The 25506-nt window shown below is 41.4% G+C and overlaps 1 protein-coding gene across 1 annotated transcript in view; it reads right to left on the reverse strand.

Annotated features, from left to right (window-relative positions):
* Positions 1-25506, reverse strand: part of RP1 (RP1 axonemal microtubule associated) — a gene marked incomplete at its 5' end in the record, with an annotated part of 312243 nt that overhangs the window by 147963 nt on the left and 138774 nt on the right. Inside the window, 6 exons of the mRNA XM_084619857.1 lie at positions 39-208; positions 7038-7070; positions 7243-7298; positions 9434-9515; positions 16537-16615; positions 18765-18919. Coding sequence (XP_084475983.1) covers positions 39-208; positions 7038-7070; positions 7243-7298; positions 9434-9515; positions 16537-16615; positions 18765-18919 — 575 coding nt within the window. The remainder of the gene's footprint in view (positions 1-38; positions 209-7037; positions 7071-7242; positions 7299-9433; positions 9516-16536; positions 16616-18764; positions 18920-25506) is intronic.

A 25506-nucleotide genomic window follows, 5' to 3' on the forward strand; every position in this document is an offset into this window, starting at 1 on the left:
TTATAATCTCAGTGCAGTATTGTATAGTGATGACTTACAAGGAATTCATCCGTTGCTCTGGGTAGAAAGCACACATATTCTGGGCTTTGTGGAGAAAGGAGAAGGTCACCACTTTTGCCCATTGAGCCATAAATCACAAGGGTTCTTTTACACTTCTGTGGCTCTGGGGAATCTCTGGCAGTTTTAACCTTCACTCTCCATTGTCGTGCTAAATAAAAGAAGAAAAAAATCACATTTTTAACAGTGAGTGGGAATACACAGGGATTTGTTCATCATTATTACTACAAAGCATTTGAACAGTGTCATAAATTTACATGGTGCTTTACAAACAATGGACAGCCACATACCCTCTGCCTCAAAAAAGACATGACGTATGCAGGACTTCAGTTGAGGAGTGGATATATAAGGGGATATTAATAATAGGGCCAAGGGAAAAGGAATCCTTGGTTATGTGGTTACATTCATTATTTTTATTACTATAATAATAGTATAATAATTTATAATACATTGGTTGGTATAATTAATTGTATTTATTTATTTAAATATAATTGATTTGATTTATCCATTAATTTAATTTCTTAACTTATGTATGTATTTCACATGAAAATGATTTATCTATTTAAGAGATGGTAGATTATTTAAAACGGAAGACATTAACATAGGAGTCATATGAAACAATTGAATACTCGAACACACAGCTGCTTGAATAGTACAAATTAAACCCTGATTTTTAAATATTTTTGTCAATAAGAATGTTCTACTCAGTTGACTATGATTTGAGGGATCAAGTTATTCACTAGGGGTCCAATTTAAAGACCAAAAAATTCAGTGAGAGTTTTCATTTTGCTTCAACATAATTTGGATTGGGCCCTCTTAGAGTGTATTTGGATAGTTGCCATGCGTTAATGAAATTGTTTGCAAACCATGAATTCTAGCAAAAATATACCTGGAAATTGTATCAAAGTTATGAATTATTCTCCTGTTTAAAAAAAGTTGCAGAAAACAAATCCGGGAGCTGAAACAACACTGTGTGACTTAAATAGATGCTAGTGACCAAAAGAGTAGTTTCAATTGGCTCGATGGAATTTGCCCATGATTTCAAAATGACTGATACTTGAGGGAACATGCTGATCCTAGGTGGCAAAAGGAACCTAACAGAGATAGGAATTAAGAATCTGTGCTTAGATTGTGATGTGTACTTCTATAGTGTTGTCATTTGCTGATGATTTTAATAAAGAGGAAAACTATTTCATGATCATGTGTCTGCTCACAACGCGTGTTGTCAAGAGAAATTTTAGAGGCATTTAATTCACTTCTAAACCTGGAGGTATTTTTTTCCTGTTCTTAAGCTGCATTTTTTCCTGCTTATTTTTTTCCCCCTCCATCTGTTTGTTCTAGTTTCCTTGGCTAATGCTTTTTCCCTGTTTTCTGTCCCACTCTGTGTCACAGCTGATTGTTCTGTGGCTCTTTTGGGTTCAGACACAGAACAGCAGGCAGATATGCAGCTCACAGTCAGTCTGGTGGGTGACAGGCTAGCTTTTGTCTTTCTAAGGTTATTTCCAGGGATGAGTCAGATGCAATATGTGACAGATACAAACCTTGTCTAATGAGGAACTTTATTTTTTAGATATGTATGGCCAGCTTCAGCCCTGCTGAGGCATAGAGATGCAAATTGCAGCTCCCTGTGCCAGCCTGGCATGTTGAGCCCCTTAGGAATTCATGCTGGCAAGGGAAGTCATTGCTGGAACTGTTGCTTTTTTGGGTAATCCACTGGTTTCTTCAGTTTCAACCAGGTCTTTGCATAGTAATCCCACAGGGAGAGGGGCTGAAGCAAGGCTACAATGAGTCAGATCATCCCTTGGCCACCCAGGCCATGCCCCATCTACAGTAAGCACCACTCTCTTTGAGGGCTGCACAAGCTGCCCCTAGAGCCTGATGGAAGGGAGATTGTGACCACCACCTTATATCACAGTGCCTCCCTGGTAGACTTTCCTCCACCTGGGCCCTGCTGTACTTGAGTAGAAGGCAGATAAGCCAGGGGTGAATCTGTCCCAAGCTGAGAGAAGGCGGCGGTGCATATGTAACACCGACAGATCCCAGCCATCAGTGGGCAGGATCGAACCTGGAACCTCTGGAGCTTACTGCATGAGCCTCTTCAGCATGAGCTAAAAGACAACTGGCTCTTAGCAAAAGCTGCAAAGCAGACTCATTTTATCTCTTTCTCTCTAAGTGGTCTCAGTGCCACTAGATGGGACAGAGCACCACACCCAGGAGGTGTGTGGGTTACACACAGTTGCAGGCTTTCTGCTGCAGGGTGCTGAGCACGCAGGAAGCTATTCTGAATACTGTGATTTATTTTAATTGTTGCCCATGGTTGTATCTTTTCTTGACTATTGTTTCCAAAGAAAGGTTAATGTATCAGTGATCAGAGAGTTGGGACTTTCCCAGGAAATTAATCAGTGGTTAACAGATTTAAGGCCTCTTAGGCATCTGCGACTGCTTGTTCTCAAGCGTTTACTTTTCATTCCTTCCACAGTCTAGTGTCCTGGCCAAACCAACCTAATTGCATTTTCTCTCAATTTGGTAAATTCATTTCCATCTGCTCACTCCAGAGTCAGAAGAAATGTTTGTCTAACACTTTAGCTCCCTTGGACATTTGCTTATTAAAAAATGGCTACGTTAGAAAAGAAACTAGTTGCAAATATCAATTGGTTGATGTATAATGCGATGGTGGTTGTGGTAGTGGCTTTATATTTATATTTGTCTTTTGTCCAAATCTGGAAGTTCTCCCATCATGACTTTCAGTCCTTATTCAGACAAATCTGCCACGAACATCAGTGGAAGCTCTGGGTGCTTAGCACCTCTGAAAATCAGGCTGTTATTTAGGTGCTTCATTTTAGATACCCAGGATTGAAAATTTTTGCCTTTGTACCTACCCTGCATGGCCACATATAAAAAGATGCATTTATTTATGCATTTGTTATGTACCGTTCACTGTGTTAACGTCAGTGGATTGTATTATCTGTATGTTATGTTTATTAGCTATGGCCCTTTTCTTTTGAAAAGTCAGTCTGCAGCTTGTTAAATGAACCAGGAAGGGGAAGTGGAAAGGCTGTTTCTCAGCAAAGAATCAAAATTCTCTCTGTCTTCTAAAAAATCAATGTAACGAAGGCTTTCATTTTCATGTTAGCTGCCAGTGCATGAGCACTTTGTTAACTTTAACAAATGAAGCCGAATCAGCCTTAATGCCACCCTCCCAACAAACCTCTGGCACTGTGATGCACAGAAGAAATGCTAGCTGCAAAAGTGGGGAAATCAAACCTGCAGTGACTTCTGCACAAAGAATCAAGAACTTTTAAAACAGACACTATATTTTAAGAGTGAAAACTTTAAATCAAATGACAATACAGGAGGCTACATCTTCTTATGTAAGCAATCTAGGTAATTGTTGGTGTTTTGTAGGTATTGCTCTCTGATTTTCTAACATCAGTGCTGTATGTTCTCAGGACTGATAAGGACATACCACTTTGCTAGATGTAGCAGTTGCTTAAATTATTTTACTGAGGGAATGCACAGAGATCATGGAAATGTCATGGTCTCTTAGCTTACTTACTTTGCTTGTCTTTCAGTAGCTTGCTATAGAGTTTGCCAGCCTGCTTGATTTGTTTCTTCAGTAACTTCAGAGTCCACCTGGCAAATGGCATTGTCGCTGCCATTTATAAACAGGGCTGTGACAGGGCACTATCAGAAGCACTTGGATCACTGGCATTGCTGCAGCCTGGAGAAGACTGCAGGCCCATCTGTAGGCAGTTTGCTGGGAGATTATGAGCACTGATAATCACTGGGCTCACAATATAACTGGGAGAATATAAGCGGAAGGAACAGGAAGCAAGGAGGAGCTCAGAGGGTGAGTCTAGCTGAGGAGTGAAGGCTGTGGGGAAACCTCTCCATGCTCTAAGCCTGCATTACACTGTGATACTTTGGAATGAATGAATGAATGAATAAATAAATAAATACATGGTGAAACCTGGTGTGTATTCATGACTGTGAGACCACCCATACTGGCCAGGCAGTGGAGTCCACTGGGTAGCAACAGAGGTGCCTGTGATATGGACTAATATTAATCTGCCAGGAGTCTGTGGACTACCTGTGATCATTTTCACCCCATCAGCAGAAATTTGAAGGAGGAGAAGGGACAATGTAAAATCTGAAGAATTTCTGGGGAGAAATTCTTCTGTATTTTCTATTTGTTTTTATATATTTATCTGCCCAATATGCTTGCGTGGCACAAGAAGAGCCAATCTAAAAATATCTGTTCGCTGAACTGCTTTCACGGCTGCTGAACCACATTCTGTGCAACACCCGTAAACTCCTGCAATACCCCAGAGCATCTCATGAACCACACTGCCAGAGATTAGCTCCATTTATCTGACTGCAACATAAACAATATTGTGGTACACTATATCTTGCCTCTTCTCTTATTCTGCATTATTCTGAGACTCATGAGGCATGGGGGCAGGGAGGTCGGGGGAGAGAAAAAAAAAAGAAAATCATCCCTGCTGCCCTACTTGGTTTGAGAGAGACTATCTATGATCTGCGGATGCTCCGGAGCTTGGTGTAGCTGCAGGCAGAACCCTTGCCTTAAGTAGCTCATGGATATCTGTGTTGTAGCCCATTTGCTGGTATCTAGAATGAATACTTCATTTATAGAAAGTAGAGTGGCAACCTGACTGAAAAGTGCCGAGATTCAACTAGTGCTCAGGAGACCTGCTTAACAATGATGATCAGCTCAGTTTCAAATACCCCTGTTTGGGGAGAAGGCAATGGGGAAGATGATGGCTGAGCAGCATTAGCCATATCCAGATAGAGGGAGATTCTCTGGGTTTCAAGAGTGGCTTATTATCTCTCAACTATTTTGATGTGGTGACCTTTGCTTTCAGACAGACCTCAGCACAGTGTCCATGCCTCTGTGACCTTGAGGTAAGGCTGGATTACTACAATGCCTTTTTCTGATGACTTCTCTTGGAACTCACTTGCAGGCTGCAATTACTGAAGAATGTGACATCTTAACTGCTCAAGGGCCTTCACTTGTGAGAATCAGTAACACCAGTGTGCTGCCATCTGCACTGGTTGTCTGTTATTCTGTGAGCGTGTTTAGTGTTTAAAGCCTTAAATACAGTCTGCAAGAGCGTGTATACCTGTCATACTATGATCTGCAGTACCAACTGAGATCAACAGAGTTGAAACTGCTGGGTGCAGATTTGAGAGGTCAGAACAAAGGTTTTCTCCATCAAGGGTCTGTGGCTCTGGGGAGTTCTCTCTACTTTGACATACACCCAGATACTGCACATGAATGGATACCTGTGGGTTGAGTTCAAGACCTCCTTCCTAACTCCTTTGTTCAGTTAACCTCCCACAAGACTTGGTCTCTCATATCATTCAACAGCTATATGGCATAGCTGATCAGATAACACAGGCTGAAATGTCACCAGTACTCAGATGAAACACAGCTCTACATCTCCTTTACATCAAATAGTACCATCTCCTGGCTTTCTCCATGCCCAGCTGAAATCAGCACTTGGATGAAGAACAGATGGCTAATGATGAATCCAGCAAGATGGAAGTGTTGCTGATAGGCCAAGGGAGACTTATCAAAAAACTTGCTTCCTCTTTAACACTCCCATTATTGAGAACATCTGCCCTCAGACTGACTAATCAGCTTTTGTGCCCTTCTGGACTCCTCAATGCTACCGAAGGCTCAGATAGACATGAGATAAAGAACACCTCACTACCTTATTGGCTGGCCAAAAGATTGTGCCACATCCTGTCAGACACGTGAATGCATGCTTGATTATTGCAATGGAATACATCTCAGAATGAAGTCACAAAGCCTGGTAAAACTCGGACTAGCACAAAAAACAGTAGTCCATCTGCTTAGCAACACAGGCAGCCATGAACACATGTCCTTGATGCTCCAATATGAATGGAAAGCTTACTGAATGCAGCGTCCACTTCAAGGTCTCTGGTGTGATAATCAAAGCTCTCCATGGGAATAACTCTAACTACCTGAGAAATTGCCTCTCCATCCATGAAAGCTCCATTCCACTAGAACAATGCAACTGTTGAGCAATTGGGGAGACTTTGAGAGCATGACACCAAACTTGCTGAAGTTGGACCTAGATTTAGCCTATGGGGCATACCCCACAAAAGATAAGTAACCACACAAGTAACCATTTTCAAAACTAAATGCAAAGCTCAGTTCTTTGACTTTATTTTCCCTCACTAAGATTTTCAGATACAGACACCAACTCACCCACCACGCTAACCCACAAATGTAAATCAAACACCTATGAACTCATCAAGTTATTTCTCCTTAAAGCTGGCAAGGAAGAAAAAAAGAGGTTATTTATAGTGTTAAATACTTGAGCTACTAGAATGATAGGCGCTATATCTGTGGATAGGTAAGTAGACAGACAGATTTCTAATATTCAGATTTCATTAACTCAGCCAATTTTATTCAACCAAATGAAGATACTGCATTTAACTACACTGACCAATTTTATAGCTTAAGTCTAAATTATTTCTGGATTCTCTTGGAAAAACCCTTCTGAACTCTGACCTGAAACTGTTTCCATTGTCACTTCACAATACATTTCTCAACTCACTGATGCTTGTTGGGGGAGCTGTCCCTATGTATTAAATGACAGTGGCATTGGGTAAACAAACCATTTCTTGAAATCTGTTCTCAGAGGAATTTCTGACTGATTTCAGGACTGAATAATAGAAATGGGAAGAAAACCAAAAATGGTTTGTGTGAAGTATCTCCTTTGCTCAATTCATTTGAAAAGACATAGCAGGTCACCTTTATAGAGCATCGTCAGCCAAGTTCTGTGCATTTCCCCCAATACCTGAGACTTTACATAAATGATTACTGTCTAAGGAAACTAATTTGCTTCATTTATTTGTTCACTTTATATTGAAACTGAGTTTAATTTAAATGTCAAAGTTCTGGGAGGAGAATATAGAGTGTTTCTCACCTTTGGTGGATGCCTTCTGCAAATTACCATTTTCTAAAATAAATAAACAAATAAAAAAGCTTTATCTTAAGTAGCTTTATCAGCAAATAAGTATGTCTAAATTTATAATCACATTCACAAAGAATTTTCATATTCTCAGCCATAACTAGTCATTTGATATCTAGAATATTGTTATAATGCAAATTCTCTGTACTGGAATACTTACTTTTAGCAATTAGCTCTCGCTCAGTCTTCCCATCATCCTGGTACTCATCTAACCATCTTTCATTGTAAAGAGATAATAATTAGAGTTATGGCAGTTAGTAATTAATCTTTTTATGAGGAAGCTCAGCATTTCCCCTCCTTTCACCAATGTTTTTTTGTGCATCTCTTGTCAAGCTAAGTCTTGTAAACACTTACTGGGCCAAATTCTCGGCTGGTATGAATTGGCACAGCTGCGCTCATTCAATGAAACCATGCCAACTTATACCACAGGGAGTGGGATTACTCATGGTGTTAGCACTACACCTGGTAGTTACTAGTAAGTATTGGCAGGTTCCTTAGATTCTAAGCTCTACGAGGCTTCTAGAGATTCTATGGACCGGGCAGCTATGAAGGTGAATTTCACCTCAATTTTGCCCTTCACTGTACATTACAGAATTTAAGGTCTTAACTCTAAACTTGATGTGCTACAAAAATACCCCCACATACTTCTTCAACTGATCCCCCTATCACACATTAGAATGTTTTACAGACATTACATGGGTTCTCTTTTTTAAAAATACTGGTAATCATTATATGCTTCCAACTTAGTGGCTCCCTTTTGCTGTATCCTTTGTTTAAATCTAGACAACTGCAATTCATTCTACACTCCATATACAAAGTAACTATGTGAATAAATCTCTTGTGCATAGAGAGAAGACGAGACTCCATTATGTTTAAACTATTGTTGCAATAAATACCTTAATTAACCTTTGTGAATTATCTTTTAATCCCCTCCAAGGAAGCAAAAGATCAGTAACCATTTTTAAAAATAGACAGGAAACTTTGGTTCACTGTTAGCACTTACTACAGGCAAAGAATTACAGAGCCCCTCTAGTTCTATAGATAATGTCTCTAACCTTTTTCTAGTGCTCAATAAGTTCTTTTTGACATGGCAGTTTTATGGCAAGTCCACAGTCTTAGTCAAGTATTCCTCCCTGAGGAGGAATCTTATAAAATCTCTCTGACATTACAGAAACAATTGTCTACTCTTCAAATAATCAACTTTAATGTAAACCAAACTAATTAAACAGCCTCATAGATAAAAAACTAATCATTACAATAATAGTTTTAGAGAAGAAAATAGTTATTAGCTAACAATTTGCAGGATTTTTGCAAATTGAATTTTTTGTTTAAGCTAGAGGGCAATTTTCACTTAAAAACAGACAATGTTTCCTTTCTTAACTGAATTTCTAATTGATAATCAAGATTGTAAGACAACCCCCACCCTAAAAATGATTGAGCTGACATGAACAACTATTTTGTAGCCAAATGTGTATATACTTCGAGTATTTGGAAAGCCTGTACTGCAATGCATAATCTGCTTGATTTTAAATATACTTCTCTGAATCATTTCTATATTGTTAGATATAGCTATAATACACACATTCACATATATTCATCTATAACTTTGTCTGCTGCAAAACTATCTAAAGTTCATATGGCGGTTGCTTCAACATACAAACTGCTGAAGGCTAGGTTGTTGTCTAGGGTGGCAAAATATCTGGAGCAAAAGAATGTTTAGTGGTGACTGGAGGCTGAGAGAGTTGGATATTTTTCAATTTTGCCTACAGCAGCAAAATTCTAGAGCCAGCATTGAGACAGGGAAATAGACCTTTGATAAGTGAGCAGAAACATTTTAACCATCCTCTAAGACAATATAAACTAATTTTTTTTTGCATCTAGATATAAAGTTCTCTTCAAAGTTTTCCAATATATTAGGTTCATGCTAATGACCTTTAGTGACTGGGAAATGCAAAATGAACTGGCCTAAATCCGTATGATTGGAAACTTTTAATGTAGTATCTTTTAAGGAGCAGAGAATTGAAACATTATTTAGTTTTATATGGTATGTACGTGCAAGGTAAAGGAAAAACTATTGCACTTTTCACCCACAGAACATTTGGCTTTTGACCTTTTTCATCTTACTCCATGCCCTTCCATGCTGATGCAGCAGCCTTTTCTGCATGGCTTGGAGCAGTGAATTCTGTTCACCCCTTACTCCCCGGAAGACTGCTGGGCGGGATTCATATATTCGGGCTTTGTGCAGGCAGCAACGTGGTTTTTTTAAGTGTTTGGCTCCTGTCTTGCAATGTTTTCCTTAAGCTGCTTGCAGTATAACAAACTATAGTTCTGATTTCCCACGAATGGCATACCTGTTACAGGGAAACACAACTTCTTGGTCATCGTCTTCCTCTTTAAATTTGACAACAACCTTATCAAGGAACCATCCGTTGCCTGGGTTGAAATGACAAAAGTTTACTTGCAAGCTTGTATTTTTGGGGAGGAAAAAAATAATATCTTTAAGAGAAAAGTTGAAACAACTGTTTTCCCAACAGCAGATCTCATTAGGTCAAAACTCAGCTAAAGAAGTGAAAACATTAACCTAATACTCTCACAAGATTCCCATTCTACTACTAAGGCACAGTATTCCTGTGCATGGGCAAGAGACTATTTTGATTCCAGCAGAGTATTCTTTGTGTGGAGACAGGAGTGTACCAGCATCTGTAAACTGCCACCCCCACTTCCACTTCAATCTATGCTCTTCTATTCCTTTTGTTCAGGTTCACATGTGGGGACAACATTCTGCTTGTGCAATTTACCATGATTCACTGTAAGAACCAGAAATCTTGGTCCTTTGGGAATGAAGTATTTGACATTATGAATTTGGAGAGCATTGGATTAATATATAACATCCTCATTCATGTGTGTTCTTACAATAGCCTTATACGGTCTCTGAAAAATATAAGCTTTCAATCTTGAAAAAAGTTCAATAAAAATCACTTTAAATAAACCACCAAAGCAAAGTATGGTGTAAAAACTGAATGACCATTAGATTGACTGGGAAAAAAATATTGAACAGAAGGGGTTCTTCTACTGAGGTGAAAACCTCTTCACTAAGCCTTTCAAATTTGTGTTTTCTTTAAGCCTTGGTTTCAAGGGCACATTTTAGTTCAGCTTTTTCCTTCTATGAAGAGAGCAAAGTGCGCTCTTAACTAAACTTCTTAAAAATTATTAAGCCCAGCGTAATCACATAACTTACATTTACGTAACACTTCGATTGTGAAAGATCCAAGCATTTAACAGATTATTCATATAGCGTTCACTTACCTATCACTGAACTGCACCAAACTACCACTCACCAACCACCACTCTCTGGGGCAGAACACAGCAGCCATTCTCTACCAGCAATATCAAACTAGTGACTAGCACACTTTCTGGGCAAGATACACACAATAACCATCATTATAAAGAGAGGAATTGAGTAATAAGTTAGTCAACTGAAAACACAGGACGGATTTAGGTAGGCTGAATATAATTCTGTAATTTAGAATTTGGCCATGATGCCCTGGTTAACACTAGCATTCTTGCAAAAAGGACAAAAAGTATGTTCAAGACCTTGTTTTCATATTTTATCCAAAAGATATTTCCCACGGGATAGTGGGCAGGGCATTGGCCCAGTACTGACTCAGAGGGAAGAATGCTACCTATTGAATTATCAGAACACCTCGAGGTGCACCAGGTTTTTTCTTAGGCAATGCCCGTTCCAGCAAAGCATTAGGAGCAGAAGGAAATTATTACTTTAAAAGAAAGTGTAAATGATTTGAAGCCATCAGATTGTGCATAATGCAAGATTAAGTAACTGTGCAAACTTATTATTGTTTGCAGCGCTGTTGTAGCCATGTTGGTCCTAGGATATTCGAGAGACAAGGTGGATTAAGTAATATCTTTTATTGGACCTGACAAAGAGCTCTAAGTAGCTCAAAAGCTTGTCTCTTTCACCAACAGAAGTTGGTCCAATAAAAGATATTTCATACAGCTTGTCAAACTTATTAATATAACCCTTATCCTTCTTCCCACCTTCCCTCCAATTGCTTGTTAGATTTACCCATTGCATCTGGTCATTAATTAGATTGTAAACTCTTTGGAGCAAGGACCATATGTTTACACAGAGCCTAAAACAATGCAATCTGATCCTCAATTATGAGTATTGACTAGGTTTGACCCAGCTTAGCTAAGGAGATCCAATCTGGTTCTAGTCTGCAAATACTTTACTGTAGCCAATTCAAAATGTCAGCTCTGTTCTTTTACACTATGCCAGTGATTCTCAACTGTATTTCAGATTGATACTGATATCAGGGCCCTGCAGGAGGCTCTCTTCTTATCCGCAGATATGATCAACGCTACTCTCATTTTGTTTGAGACCATGCAGAGTATATATAATGCCATCCGCAGGAACAATCCCACACTGCCCAGTACACACGAAGCAAATGGCCTAGTGCTGCCAGATTTTCTCTGTGTCCTCCTCACCACTAGGATGTTGTTATTATGGTTCTCTGAGGGTCTGTCTACACTACGAAATTAGGTTGAATTTATAGACTTTTTTTTTAGAAATCGATTTTATACAGCTGATTGTGTGTGTCCCCACTTAAGACCATTAAAGACCATTAAGTCGGTCGAGTGCGTCCACAGTACCGAGAGTAGCGTTGACTTCCGGAGCATTGCACTGTGGGTAGCTATCCCACAGTTCCCGCAGTCTCCACTGCAACACTGGAATTCTGGGTTGAGATCCCAATGCCTGATGGGGCAAAAACATTGCTGCGGGTGGTTCTGGGTACATGTTGTCAGCCTCCCCTCTCCATGAAAGCAATGGTAGACAATCATTTCGCGCCTTTTTCCTGGGTTACCCGTGCAGACGCCGTACCATGGCAAGCATGGAGCCCGCTCAGCTCACCGTCACCGTACGTGTCCTGGGTGTTGGCAGACGCGGTACTGCATTGCTACACAGCAGCAGCTCATTGGCTTGTGGCAGCAGATGGTGCAGTACGACTGGTAGGCGTCGTCGGCATCGTCTCCTGGGTGCTCTTGGCCGAGCTCAGTGAGGTCAGTCAGGAGTGCCTGGGCAGACATGGGAGTGACTCCAAGTCATTCTCTTCTTAAGTTTCATCTCATGGAGATTCAGTCTGCCTGGAAACGACGACAGCTACAGTCTTATTGCACCGTCCGCTGGCAAGCACCCAGGAGACGACGGCAGCTAGCAGTCGTACTGCACCATCTGCTGCCAGCCTACCCCTTGCTCCCCCACCTCTCTCTGTGAAAGCAACGGCCGACAATAGTTTCGCACCTTTTTCCATGCAGGTGCCGTATTGCTGTCAGCATCGTCATCCACCTGCCGCTTCCGCTGCCACTCTGCTCTCCTGCAGATGCCTAACCATGGCAAGCACGGAGCCCGCTCAGATCACCGCAACAGTTATGAGCGTTGTAAACACCAATCGCGTTATCCAGCAGTATATTCAGAACCAGAACCCGCAAAAGCAGGCGGTGACGGCAGCATGGTGACGAGAGTGATGAGGACATGGACACAGACTTCTCTCAAAGTACGGGCCCCGGCAATTTGGACATCATCATGGTAAGGGGGCAGGTTCATGCTGTGGAATGCCAATTCTGGGCCCAGGAAACAAGCACAGAGTGGTGGGACCGCATAGTGTTGCAGGTCTGGGACGATTCCCAGTGGCTCCGAATCTTTCGCATGCGTAAGGGCACTTTCATGGAATTTTGTGACTTGCTTTCTCCTGTCCTGAAGCACAAGAATACCAAGATGAGAGCAGCCCTCACAGTTCACAAGCGAGTGGCGATAGCCCTGTGGAAGCTTGCAATGCCAGACAGTACCCATCAGTCGGGAATCAATTTGGAGTGGGCAAATCTATTATGGGGGCTGCTGTGATCCAAGTAGCCAACGCAAACATTGAGCTGCTGTTATCAAGGATAGTGAGTCTGGGAAATGTGCAGGTCACAGTGGATGGCTTTGCTGCAATGGGATTCTCTAACTGTGGTGCAATGGTGGATCACAAGGGATGTTTCACCAACATCAACATGTGATGGCTGGGAAAGGTACATGACGCTCTTATCTTCAGGAACTCTGGTCTGTTTCAACAGCTGCAGGAAGGGACTTTCTTCCCAGACCAGAAAATAACCATTGGAGATGTTAAAATGCCAATAGTTATCCTTGGGGACCCAGCCTACCCCTTAATGCCATGGCTCATGAAGCCGTACACAGGCACCCTGGACAGTAGTCAGGAGCTGTTCAACTATAGGCTGAGCAAGTGCAGAATGGTGGTAGAATGTGCATTTGGACGTTTAAAAGTGCACTGGCGCAGTTTACTGACTCGCTTAGACCTCAGGGAAACCAATATTCCCATTGTTATTACTGCTTGCTGTGCGCTCCACAATATCTGTGAGAGTAAGGGAGAGATGTTTATGGCAGGGTGGGAGGTTGAGGCAAATCGCTTGGCCGCTGATTATGCACAGCCAGACACCAGGGTGGTAAGAAGAGCACAGCAGGGCGCGCTGCACATCAGAGAAGCTTTGAAAACCAGTTTCATGACTGGCCAGGCTATGGTGTAAAAGCTCTGTTTGTTTCTTCTTGATGAAAACCCGCCCCCTTAGTTCACTCTACTTCCCTGTAAGCCGTCCCCCTTCGATCACTGCTTGCAGAGGCAATAAAGTCATTGTTATTTCAAAGTCATGCATTCTTTATAAATTCTTCACACAAATAAGGGGATAACTGCCAAGGTAGCCCTGGAGGGGTGCGGGAGGAGGGAAGCACCAGGTGGGGTGGGGGAGGAGGGAAGGACAAGGCCACACTGCACGTTAAAACTTATTGAATGCCAGCTTTCTGTTGCTTGGGCAGTACTCTGGGGTGGAGTACTTGGGTGCCCAGAGGCCCCCCCCCGCCACCGCGTTCTTGGGCTTATGGGTGAGGAGGCTATGGAACTTGGGGAGGAGGACAGTTGGTTACACAGGGGCTGTAGTGGTGGTCTGTGCTCCTGCCTTTGCTGCAACTCAACCGTTCGCCGGAGCATATCAGTTTGATCCTCCAGCAGCCTCAGCATTGCCTCCTGCCTTCTGTCAGCAAGCTGACACCATCTATCATCTTCAACCCACCACCTATCATCTTCAAGCTGCCACCTGTCCTCGCATTCATATATTGCTTTCCTGGACTCTGACATTGCTTGCCTTCACACATTCTGCTGGGATCTTTCAGTATGGGAGGACTGCATGAGCTCAGAGAACATTTCATCGTGAGTGCATTTTTTTCGCCTTCTAATCTTCGCTAGCCTCTGGGACGGAGATGATAGTGTGAACATTGAAACATTTGCAGCCGCGGGAGGGAAAAAAGAGAGAGTAGGAGTTTAAAAGACACATTTTAGAGAACAATGGGTAGACTCTTTCACGGTGAACTTTGCTGTTAACATTACATAGCACATGTGCTTTCGGTACAAGGTCGCATTTTGCCTCTTATATTGAGGGTCTGCCGGTTTGGTGTGAGAGATCACACACGCAGGGCTGGGCAACAGAATTCGGCTTGCAGGCAGCCATGGTAAGCCACAATCTTTTGGCTTCTTTCACCTTTATAACATGTGGGAATGGTTTCAAACAGCAGTGCCCTCATTTCCCACACCAAGCAGCCATTGGGTTGGCCATTTAAAATGGGTTGGCAATTTAAAAGGAGGGGCTGCAGTTTTCAGGTTAATGTACAGCACAAACCCAACTAACCCCCCGCCAATTCTCTGGGATGATGCCTTCACCCCTCCCCACATCGCGTGGCTAACAGCGGGGAAGATTTCTGTTCAGCCACAGGCACACAGCCCAGCAGGAACGGCCACCTCTGAATGTCCCCTTAATAAAATTACCCTATTTCAACCAGGTGACCATGAGAGCTTTATGGAGATGGCCCTGGAGGATTTCCGCTCCATCCCCAGACATGTTAACAGACTTTTCCAGTAGCTGGACTGGCCGCGAATGCATCCCAAGTCTTCAGGGCAAATTAATCATTAAACATGCTTGTTTTTAAACCATGTATTATATTTACAAAGGTACACTCACCAGAGGTCCCTTCTCTGCCTGGCAGGTCCAGGAGCCCGCCTTGGGTGGGTTTGGGGAGTACTGGCTCCAGATCCAGGGTGAGAAACAGTCCCTGGCTCTCCAGGAAAACGGTTTCTCTGCTTGCTTGCTCTGCGCTATCTTCAACCTCCTTCTCCTCCTCCTCATCTTCCTCGTCCCCAAAATGCTCATCTCTGTTGCGTGATAATCCATTGACAGAGTCAAAGCACAGGGGTGGGGTAGTGGTGGCTGCACCCCCGAGAATGGCATGAAGGTCATCATAGAAGCGGCATGTCTGGGGCTCTGACCCCAAGCAGCCATTTGCCCCTCTGGTTTTTTTGTAGGCTTGCCTGAGCTCCTTAAGTTTCACGCAGCACTGTTGCAGGTCCCTGTTATAGCCTCTGTCCTTCATGCCCTTAGAGATTTTTTCAAATATTTGGGCATTTCGTCTTTTGAAGTGGAGTTCTGATAGCACGGATATGTCTCCCCATACAGCAATCAGATCCCATACCTCCTGTTCAGTCCACGCTGGAGCTTTTTTGTGATTCTGGGACTCCATCATGGTCACCTCTGCTGATGAGATCTGCACTCACCTGGAGTTGTCATGCTGGCCAAACAGGAAATGGGATTCAAAAGTTCACGGGCCTTTTCCTGTCTACCTGGCCAGTACATCTGAGTTGAGAGCGCTGTCCAAAGTGGTCACAATGGAGCACTGTGGGATAGCTCCCGGAGGCCAATACCGTCGAATTGCAACCACACTACCCCAAATTCGACCCGGCAAGGTTGATTTCAGCGCTGATCCCCTCATTGGGGGAGGAGTACAAAAATCAATTTTAAGAGCCCTTTAAATTAAAAAAAATGGCTTCGTCGTGTGGACCGGTGCAGGGTTAAATCGATCTAACGCTGCTAAATTCAACCTAAACTCGTAGTGTAGACCAGGGCTGAGATTCCACTTGGTGGCAAAGTGGCAGTCAAAGCACGGCTCTAACTTTATTCCTGTATCTCATTTTCATTCACTATCTACTGAAGAATCATTTTATCTAGCTCTGTATGAGTTACCCTTGTGAATTCTTCTTTGGTACTTTATATGACAAATAAATAGCACTCTGTTATAAATCAGCTTGAAAACCAACAGCTAACTGATGTTATTTGATACTAAATCCCAGTTGCCTTTTGCTGCCCATTATCATAGCTTTCCATAATCCCACCAATGTGACTAGTCTGCGGGATTAAGTACTTGTGTCTCTTTTTTATTCTTCTCACTGCAAGGTCTTTTGTAACACTTTGTATGAAGGATGTTATGTGTACAAATAAAGAGTATTGTGTTGTAAGATAGCTCACAAAACAGATTAGTCACTAGAAAATTAACTCCTACCTGGACCAGTTCCACCATGGCTAATCACAAGTTTCCTCAGGTCTCTTAGTGATACAGCCTTTATGAAGAAGATATCCACCTGCAGAATCATCAAAATGAGATTGATAAAGGACTTGATCATGTAGGCCCTTGCATGATGTTCAGGGGCATGGACAAGATTGTTGCTTCCAGATGTAGCTTAACACTTAACCCTCTGTTCTGAGTGGTAGCAAGGAGGGTAAAAAAGGGCAAAGTATGGCTGGGGAATGGTTATTTTTCAGGACATCTGGCATAAGCATGATTCACCATATTAATGAGATATTTAGCAATGAGTTCCCCTCTTGGGTTGTACACCTACTGCTGATGAACAGAAAAAGAGGATGCAAAGTAGTGTTCTCATTCATGCAGGATCAGGTTTTGCTGAACTTCCTGTGCTGATCATTGCTTTTTATTTGGTGCCTATAGCTACGATGCTGCACATGTCCGAGGCAGGTTCAAGCACAAACTGCTTGAAGTAACATTAATATATAAATAAAGGTGGTTGTTTACTGCTGTCATAAATATAAAGGGAAGGGTAAACCCCTTTGAAATCCCTCCTGGCCAGGGGAAAGCTCCTCTCACCTGTAAAGGGTTAAGAAGCTAAAGGTAACCTCGCTGGCACCTGACCAAAATGACCAATGAGGAGACAAGATACTTTCAAAAGCTGGGAGGAGGGAGAGAAACAAAGGGTCTGTGTCTGTCTGTATGCTGGTTTCTGCCAGGGATAGACCAGGAATGGAGCCTTAGAACTTTTAGTAAGTAATCTAGCTAGGTATGTGTTAGATTATGATTTCTTTAAATGGCTGAGAAAAGAATTGTGCTGAATAGAATAACTATTTCTGTCTGTGTATCTTTTTTGTAACTTAAGGTTTTGCCTAGAGGGGTTCTCTATGCTTTTGAATCTAATTACCCTGTAGATATCTACCATCCTGATTTTACAGGGGGGATTTCTTTATTTCTATTTACTTCTATTTTTTTATTAAAAGTCTTCTTGTAAAAAACTGAATGCTTTTTCATTGTTCTCAGATCCAAGGGTTTGGGTCTGTGGTCACCTATGCAAATTGGTGAGGCTTTTTATCCAACATTTCCCAGGAAAGGGGGGGTGCAAGTGTTGGGAGGATTGTTCATTGTTCTTAAGATCCAAGGGTCTGGGTCTGTAGTCACCTAGGCAAATTGGTGAGGCTTTTTACCAAACCTTGTCCAGGAAGTGGGGTGCAGGGTTTTGGGAAGTATTTTGGGGGGAAAGACGCGTCCAAACATCTCTTCCCCAGTAACCAGTATTAGTTTGGTGGTGGTAGCGGCCAGTCCAAGGACAACGGGTGTAATATTTTGTACCTTGGGGAAGTTTTGACCTAAGCTGGTAAAGATAAGCTTAGGAGGTTTTTTCATGCAGGTCCCCACATCTGTACCCTAGAGTTCAGAGTGGGGGAGGAACCTTGACAACTGCAATCAGAGTTGTGATGACAGATGTGTAGACATACCTGAGCTAGCATTGATTGAGCTAGCTCGAATAACAAGAGCCACAGAGCAGCACAAGTGGGAGCATGGGCCGTACAACTCCACCTGGGAATGGCTAGCCTGTGCTGCCATAGCTTCACTGCTGTTGTTATTCAAGCTAGCTAGATCAAACCTAGCGTGGGTATGTCTACATGTGCTGTAGTCACACCTCTGATTGCAGTGTTGACATATCCTTAGCAGCACAGAACTGGCATGGCCAGATCTATACTACCTCCTCTAAAGCCTACTGTTTAGTATATTGTTTCAGCACGCCCCCAGTGTGGGGAGTGTGTCGGGGGCAGTAGCAGAATGTAACTTGATTCTTAGAATCATATTCACCTCATCATAACCCCGTGATCCTACACTACCATAACTACACTACCATAGAATCCCATTAACCTCATTAACTACACTACCATCAGGTAGTTATGGTAGTGAACCTCACCATAACCCCGTGATCTACGTGTCCAATCAAAACTAAACAGAGCATGAATTCTGAATATCCAATACTCACAGTAAACTATTCATTCAGAATCTACAGGCCAAAAATTATTAAATAAATTAACTCTGTGAATAATTTTGAATAAATATCTGAGAAAACTGAACTGCTCAAGGATAAATGTGGAAACAGAAAATATCTACATATGTTGAAAAAACTATTTGCTATAAATAATTTGCTAGCATTGATCAGTTTTGCACATTTTTTCCTTTACCTGTCCATGCTGAAACTTGACTTTATTATTCTTAGCTCTATGGAGCTTTCGCTTGCCAGAATCTCCTCTTGTTCCAATGAGGGTGGCGTATACATTAGAATCTGTTTCAGCACCAAGTTTAGACCCAGTATATACATGGAGTTCATAAACCACCACTAGAAAAGGACAAACATTTGCATTATTTTTCTTTCTTATGTATGAATATATGAACTTTTCCTTCTATAGCTGGCCAGAGGATGGCACACCTTCTGACCTGTTTGTAATCAGCCACAACAATCCATATATTCATCACTTCCAGGCTCAATCTGTAATACTCTGTACCTAAACATGAGACTACTGACCTTAAAAAGTTACAGTTTGTTCTGAACAAAGCAGCCCAACTGCTAAAAAAACAGGCCATCAAGTGTGTGTTCCCCAATGCCCTATTTTCTTCACTCTCTCCCTGCTGAATACTAGGCCAAATACGAAGTTTCAGTACTATTTTTCAAAGCCCTTTTTGGGATTGGCTTAAGTTACCTGGGGACTTTTTCACTCTGCATGATCATGACCTCAGACAAAGATCTATGTTCCACTGGAAACCTGGGACTGTCATCAACAAGAGTGAAATTAGTGCATGAAAAACACAGAATTTCACCCCAAGAAGAGATCAGGATGATCATGAACCTCATGCAAAACCCACTTCTTGACTCAGCCTTCCCACAATAACATCACAAAAGCAAAGCAAACAAAAAACACGTGTAGTCTCTGCTGATGAGACAGGAGAAAGTAATATATGTGACGTGTGCACTTCAATAATTTTGGGATTTGACCAAATATCATGATAATGCCACCTTATGAGAACTCACACATACATGCATATGCACATTGTCTGTACTAGGAAATCAGATTGACCATGGTCAGCTAAAGGTGGTAAACTCTATTTACAGTAGGTGCTTTAGAGTTATTTTATTTAGATATTTTGAAATGCAGTAATATTATCATAATTGTCCAAATAGTACTAAAACTTCTGTTTCAAAATAATTATTTCCAGAAATTACATACTACTGTATTCTTCTACACTTTTCAGTTATTAGGGGTTTTTAATATATATATATATACATATATATTTGCTACTAGTTACATCTTAGTGGAATTTATCCATGCAGTGTTTCTATTCTAGCCACAGCTGGTCATAGTTCTGCTACCTAGTAGACAATAGGAGAGATTACTGTTCCAGTAATGGAAATTTTTAATAGCTCTCTGGAAAGAAGAAAAGTACTGGGGGAGCACGGGAATATACATTTAAGCACAATCTTAAAGAAAGGGACAGAGTAGAAACCAGAAACATATAACAAACTACTTTGACCTTGGTATTAAACAATATACAATAAGCATAAATTAAAGATACTACTATTATTAAACTACTAGTCTTACTTCTAATAATAATGTGACATTTTTATAGAACTTTTCGTGAAAAAGGGTCCCAAAACACTTACACACACACACACACACACACACACACAAATCACTTCACCCATCATGGAAACGTAGTCCTTTCCAGGGTGGAATACAGTGGTTCCTTAACAGTATAGAACACTTCAGAAGAATTTAGGACAGGAAGTTAAAAATACCAACATGTGTATTTGTAGCTGCAAAGGGAATTTAGGTATTAGAATTTGGCCATGACACTTAGAATAGTACCTGTAACTCTTGCAAAAAGTGCCATAGGATTTTTAATTACCTTGAACTGGAGTCTAAGCCAAACAACAGCATCTCCAAGTCCAACACTCGACCACCAAATAGGGTGTAGGATAAATGTGAAATTATAGAATTCGAGTTAGCTTATGTTTGGCTCAGGAAATATGTGTGTGTGACTAGCAAGGAGAAGGAAGGCCTTGAAAATAATAAAAGTCATAAGGCCAAAGGGAAAGAAGCAAGGAGCCAATCAATATGGGTCTTTGCATCCTGGGGTTTAGCCCATTTGATTAAATGCTTATCAATGTTTTGTTATTGTTTGGATGTACTATTATTATGCTTACTATTTTGGCTTTTTAGGCATGTTTAGAGCAATTGTATAAGTACCATTTGGCCTTTAGATTTAATAAAGGCATTTATAATTAAATTAGTGTTTGTGGTTTCCCATATTAATATTAATAATTTCAGATATTATTAATAGTTCCAACATAGGACATTGGTTCAGTGCTGGCTCAGAGGGAAGGGTGGCACCTCCTGAATCGCAATCGCTACTTCCTGCAACATCATGGCTTTCCTGGGAGCTCCACCATCATGTTACGAAGACGAAGCCTACTTCATGAACGACATATAAGACCTCATCCAGACAAATACATAATTGAGAAATTTTCAGTTCATTTCAAAATGATTTTAGCACAATACCTTATAGCATATTAATAGGAAACTGTTCAGGTGTTGGAGGGCAGAACGTAATGGTAGACCACTATACTGGGGAAATGGTGGATCACTATACAGGACCACTATACAGGGGGGAAAAGCAACTTGTAAAGAGCAACAGTGATCGGTATTGTACACAATACTTTTTGGGTCAAATTTACCCAAAAGCATCTATGGGTTAGATTCTGCCATTCTTAGTTATATTGAGAAAGCAGATCTCCTGGACTATTTGTGGAGGAAGGTACTACATGTAGTTAGTTAGAGTGGTGGAATCTGGCCCAAAGACTGAACTTACAGTTTTGCACCCTAACCATTCACACCCAAAATGCTGAAAATGCAAACCACTTGCAGGTGCTAACAAAAGGATGCAGACTTCTAACTACATAATTGTGCCAGCAAATTAGGCAAACGTCTATATTATTTGCATCTGCAAGTAATTTGCATTCTTAAAACTGCAAAGGCAAATAACTGGCACACAGTTTTAGCAGCCTATTTGAAAAGTAAGCCCTTCAATAACAAATGACTCACAGGAACAAAGTACAAACAAGTTACTTTGTGGGTGACATCAAACTGAATGAGCAAATGCAGGATGTACAGGAAGAGAATTAGAAAGAATTGCAGTATAGCACAGGAATATGAGCAGATCAATGGCTCATATATTAAACGTATTAAGTAAAACTGTAAAACCATGAGATAACTAGAGAGAATATAATAAGGGTTGAATATAACTTTTCAGTGGATACCTGTCTGAATATTCCACTTAGAGTAAGAAAGATGTGTATATTGAGTAAATATAAAGCCAAAACAAAATCTCTTCACCTCTTTGTAATAGACCTTCATCTCACCATCTAGAGAGTTTTGGCTCTGGTTATATACAGACTATCTACTCTGTCTAATTTAGAATGGAAGCTCTAAACTCTTGGGGCAGAGACAATGTCTTACTCTAGGTTTTGTACACACTAACAATGCTCAGTAAATAATATTCTTATAGTAAAGTTAGTAATGGAATGCATGTTTTGATTAACTGATATACATGTTATGGTGTATTTGTAGAAAGATCTCCATAGAGAATGTCAAGCAGAGATGATCTCATCAAAGAATCCAACCAGGGATAACTACAGCAATTCCATCCAGGTGGTCATTGAGTGGATTGTGAATAGTAAGCGTCCTTTTGCCCAGATGGAGACTCGCACAGACACCAGCTCCAATGGACACTGGCTATAGTCAGACCTACTCAAGTTCCTTTGTGTTATGGAGCAGCTGGGTAAAAGGGGATGTTAATGCTCAAGCCCACCTGAGCTAAATTTGAGAACAATGAGGATCATGTGACTCTGTGATAAGGGGTATAGCAGACATGGATCCAGGGGAGAGACACGATACTGCAGTGATTTATTGAAAGCTGGAAACCTCGGGCCAGAAAAGGAAGCTGCTTTTATCTACAGGCTGGACACAATGGCACCTTAGCTGCAATTTCTAAAAGTGAAATTGCCTGTGTGTAGTTTTGCTGTTTATTTGGCCATGTCTGTTCAAGGTAAACTGGACTTGTTTGCATACTATAGATCAGTGGTCCCCAAACTGGCCCAGGCTCCCTAGGGGAGCAGAGAGGAACGTTTAGGGGGGGGAGAGATAAATGGGGGGGGAACCTGGGCCAGCCCCCATGGGAGACAGGGAGGGAGCGCTACGCTTCCAGCCCCTCTCTGCCCCTAGATCAGCTCTGCCCCCAGATCAGCTCTGCCCCCAGCCTCGCTCCTCTCCCAGTCCAGTTCAGCCCCCAGTCCTGCTCTGCCTCCAGGTCAGATCTGCCCCCAGTCCCACTCCACTCCCAACCCTGCTCCACCCCCAGCTCTGGTTGTGCTCCACCCCCGGCCCAACTCTACCTTCATTCCCTCTCTGCCCCAAACCATCTCCACCTCTAGGCCCTGCTCCTCCCCCATCCCCAGTTCCACCCCAGCTCCGCCTTCAGCCCATGCTCTGCTGCTGAAGAAGCCTTGGTTGTGCAATAATGGAGGGGGGGGCGCAGCCATATTCCGTTAATGGTAAGGCGAGGCAGGGGGCGACTGGAAAAGTTTGCACACCACTGCTGTAAATAAATAACTTACACTAGGAGATATCCCAAATCTTTGCATCATTAGCTTCTCTTCCTGACATTCTCCAAAGATCCAAATCTGCTGCTACTAGTCAGCAAAGGGCCAACAATATAACACATTTAAAATTGCTACCTTTTTCACATTGCCGTATAATGTCAGTCATAAAACTATCATAATTAGAGCCTGATGGGCTTGGCTCCCCAGTCTAGTGCAGCAGTTTAATTCCAGTGTAATTCCATTGATTTCAGTGTAGTTATGCCAGCAAAAAACTGCTGTAACAGAGTAGAGGATCAGGCCTTTGCTAAAAAAAAGCAGAGGAAATATTGGAAAATACACTCTAAGCAGAACCATTGAATGCAAGCCAATAGACATTTCTTTAACATTATGAGAGGGATTTGTTAAACTGAGTTTAGACTGCTGAATCTAATATGAGGGCATTAAAAGGATAGAAAAAGGTCTAGAAAAGGGCAACATGATTTAGGAGGATTAATTAATACAGAATGGTTGGAAAAACGAGGATAGCACTTGCTACTAAACTGACCTTTTGGAAAATATACGATTGAAATCTTCAAGTAGCTATATAAGGATTCTTTAAATAAGCTCTAAAATCAAATGGAAAACCCCAGGACCTAAGGTCATGGACTGAAAAATTGAAACAAGGGAGGTAAAATGCTTTCATGCAGAGGACGGTGAACTTCTGAGAGCCTCCATCAAAGACAGATGTAAAAGCAGGTACAATAGACATGTTCAAAAAAGAACCTAATGGTTACTTAACATTAAAGACTATTACAGGAGTTCAGTGAGGAGAGACAGCACTTAGGTACCTAGTTTGTACCTTTTCAGGCCATAACAATTCAGTGTTTTGCTAACTATTGAGATTTTATCATGCACCTTGTGTTATCTGGTGTTTTTCTTAAAGTCCCAGGTCCTGGAGTCCAGTGATTACATAAGAAACTGAGTTAACATTTAAAAAATAAGTAATCTATCTCCTATGATTGTGGCAAAAAAGCTTGAAAGGTGATCAAAGTGCATCATAATGTCTCAATAACACCTGTCAGGGATGGTCTAGATAATACTTAGTCCTGCCATGAGTGCAGGGGACTGGACTAGATGAGCTACCAAAGTCCCTTCCAGTGCTACACTTCTATGAAAAAAAACAGAGAATCCAAACTGGATTATTTTTTAACATCTAATGATTGGCGAAGTGGGGCGGGAGGGTTTGACTCATGGTTTTTGAGTTATGTGGGATTGGCAATACTGTTTGATCTCAGGTGATCAATGAGAGTCATTATGGTCCCCATCCTGCAAGCACTCTGAATGTGGAACTCCTATTTACTTCAAAGGGATTTACCTGCATGGATGGCTTGCAAACTCAAACCCTAGAGGTCAACATTATTTGTCAGTTTTGCCCACTGTATATATTTAAAAGTGTTGCAGCCAGTTTTGTTTGAAAGACTAAATTGATGTTGACATCTTAACATGTTTGGGAAGGTGGAAGAGGCATATCTGATAGTATTAAAATGGAAGAATAAGAAACTAAAAGTCACAGCTCTGTTACTGTTTGTCTTTTCTCTCCAAATACTATACTTCATCATTTCAAACTCAACACTGTTCAGAGTAACTCTATTATCAGAGTTTTAAAATGGTCACCCTCACTAGTTTAGACTCCTAGCTAATAGCAGATGAATTTAAGATGAAGTATAACTTACATTTTGTTCACTCAGTCTGCATATGAGATAAGCTTTTTTCAACATTTACAGTTGTTGTGTGATCATAATGACACAAATTGCCCAAATTATTTTCAGATCAGGTAGCTGCTATTAGTTTACATAGCTGCTATTTCATGTGAAATTTTCAGCAGACTCAACGATTGTTCCCCAAAAGCTGTAATTTCCCCACTATCTGGCAAGTGATAAATGCAAACATTATGGCATGGAGACATTTTAGTCATGAGTCCTCTTCCACTTCTTCATAATTTACTCTGGTATTTTATTTCCTTGATTTGAACTGATACTGTAAAACATACCTGAAAACATACCAGGCAAACACTGTATGCAAAAATTATGCTGAGAGTTTAAGTATTGGAGGTTTAGGCCCCAATGCACTACTCATACGCATAAAGTGATTAATGCATAAATGTTTGCAAGATCAAGGCCATAGACTGATATTAAAGTTGCCCACTAACTGTACCTGTGGCCACAATACTCACTGTAACCAGTGATGAGCTGCCAAAATTTTAATAACCGGTTCCCTCCTCACCCTACGAG

Source organism: Lepidochelys olivacea, assembly GCF_965140295.1.
Source record: "Lepidochelys olivacea isolate rLepOli2 genome assembly, chromosome: 2".
NCBI classification, from domain to species: domain Eukaryota; kingdom Metazoa; phylum Chordata; order Testudines; family Cheloniidae; genus Lepidochelys; species Lepidochelys olivacea.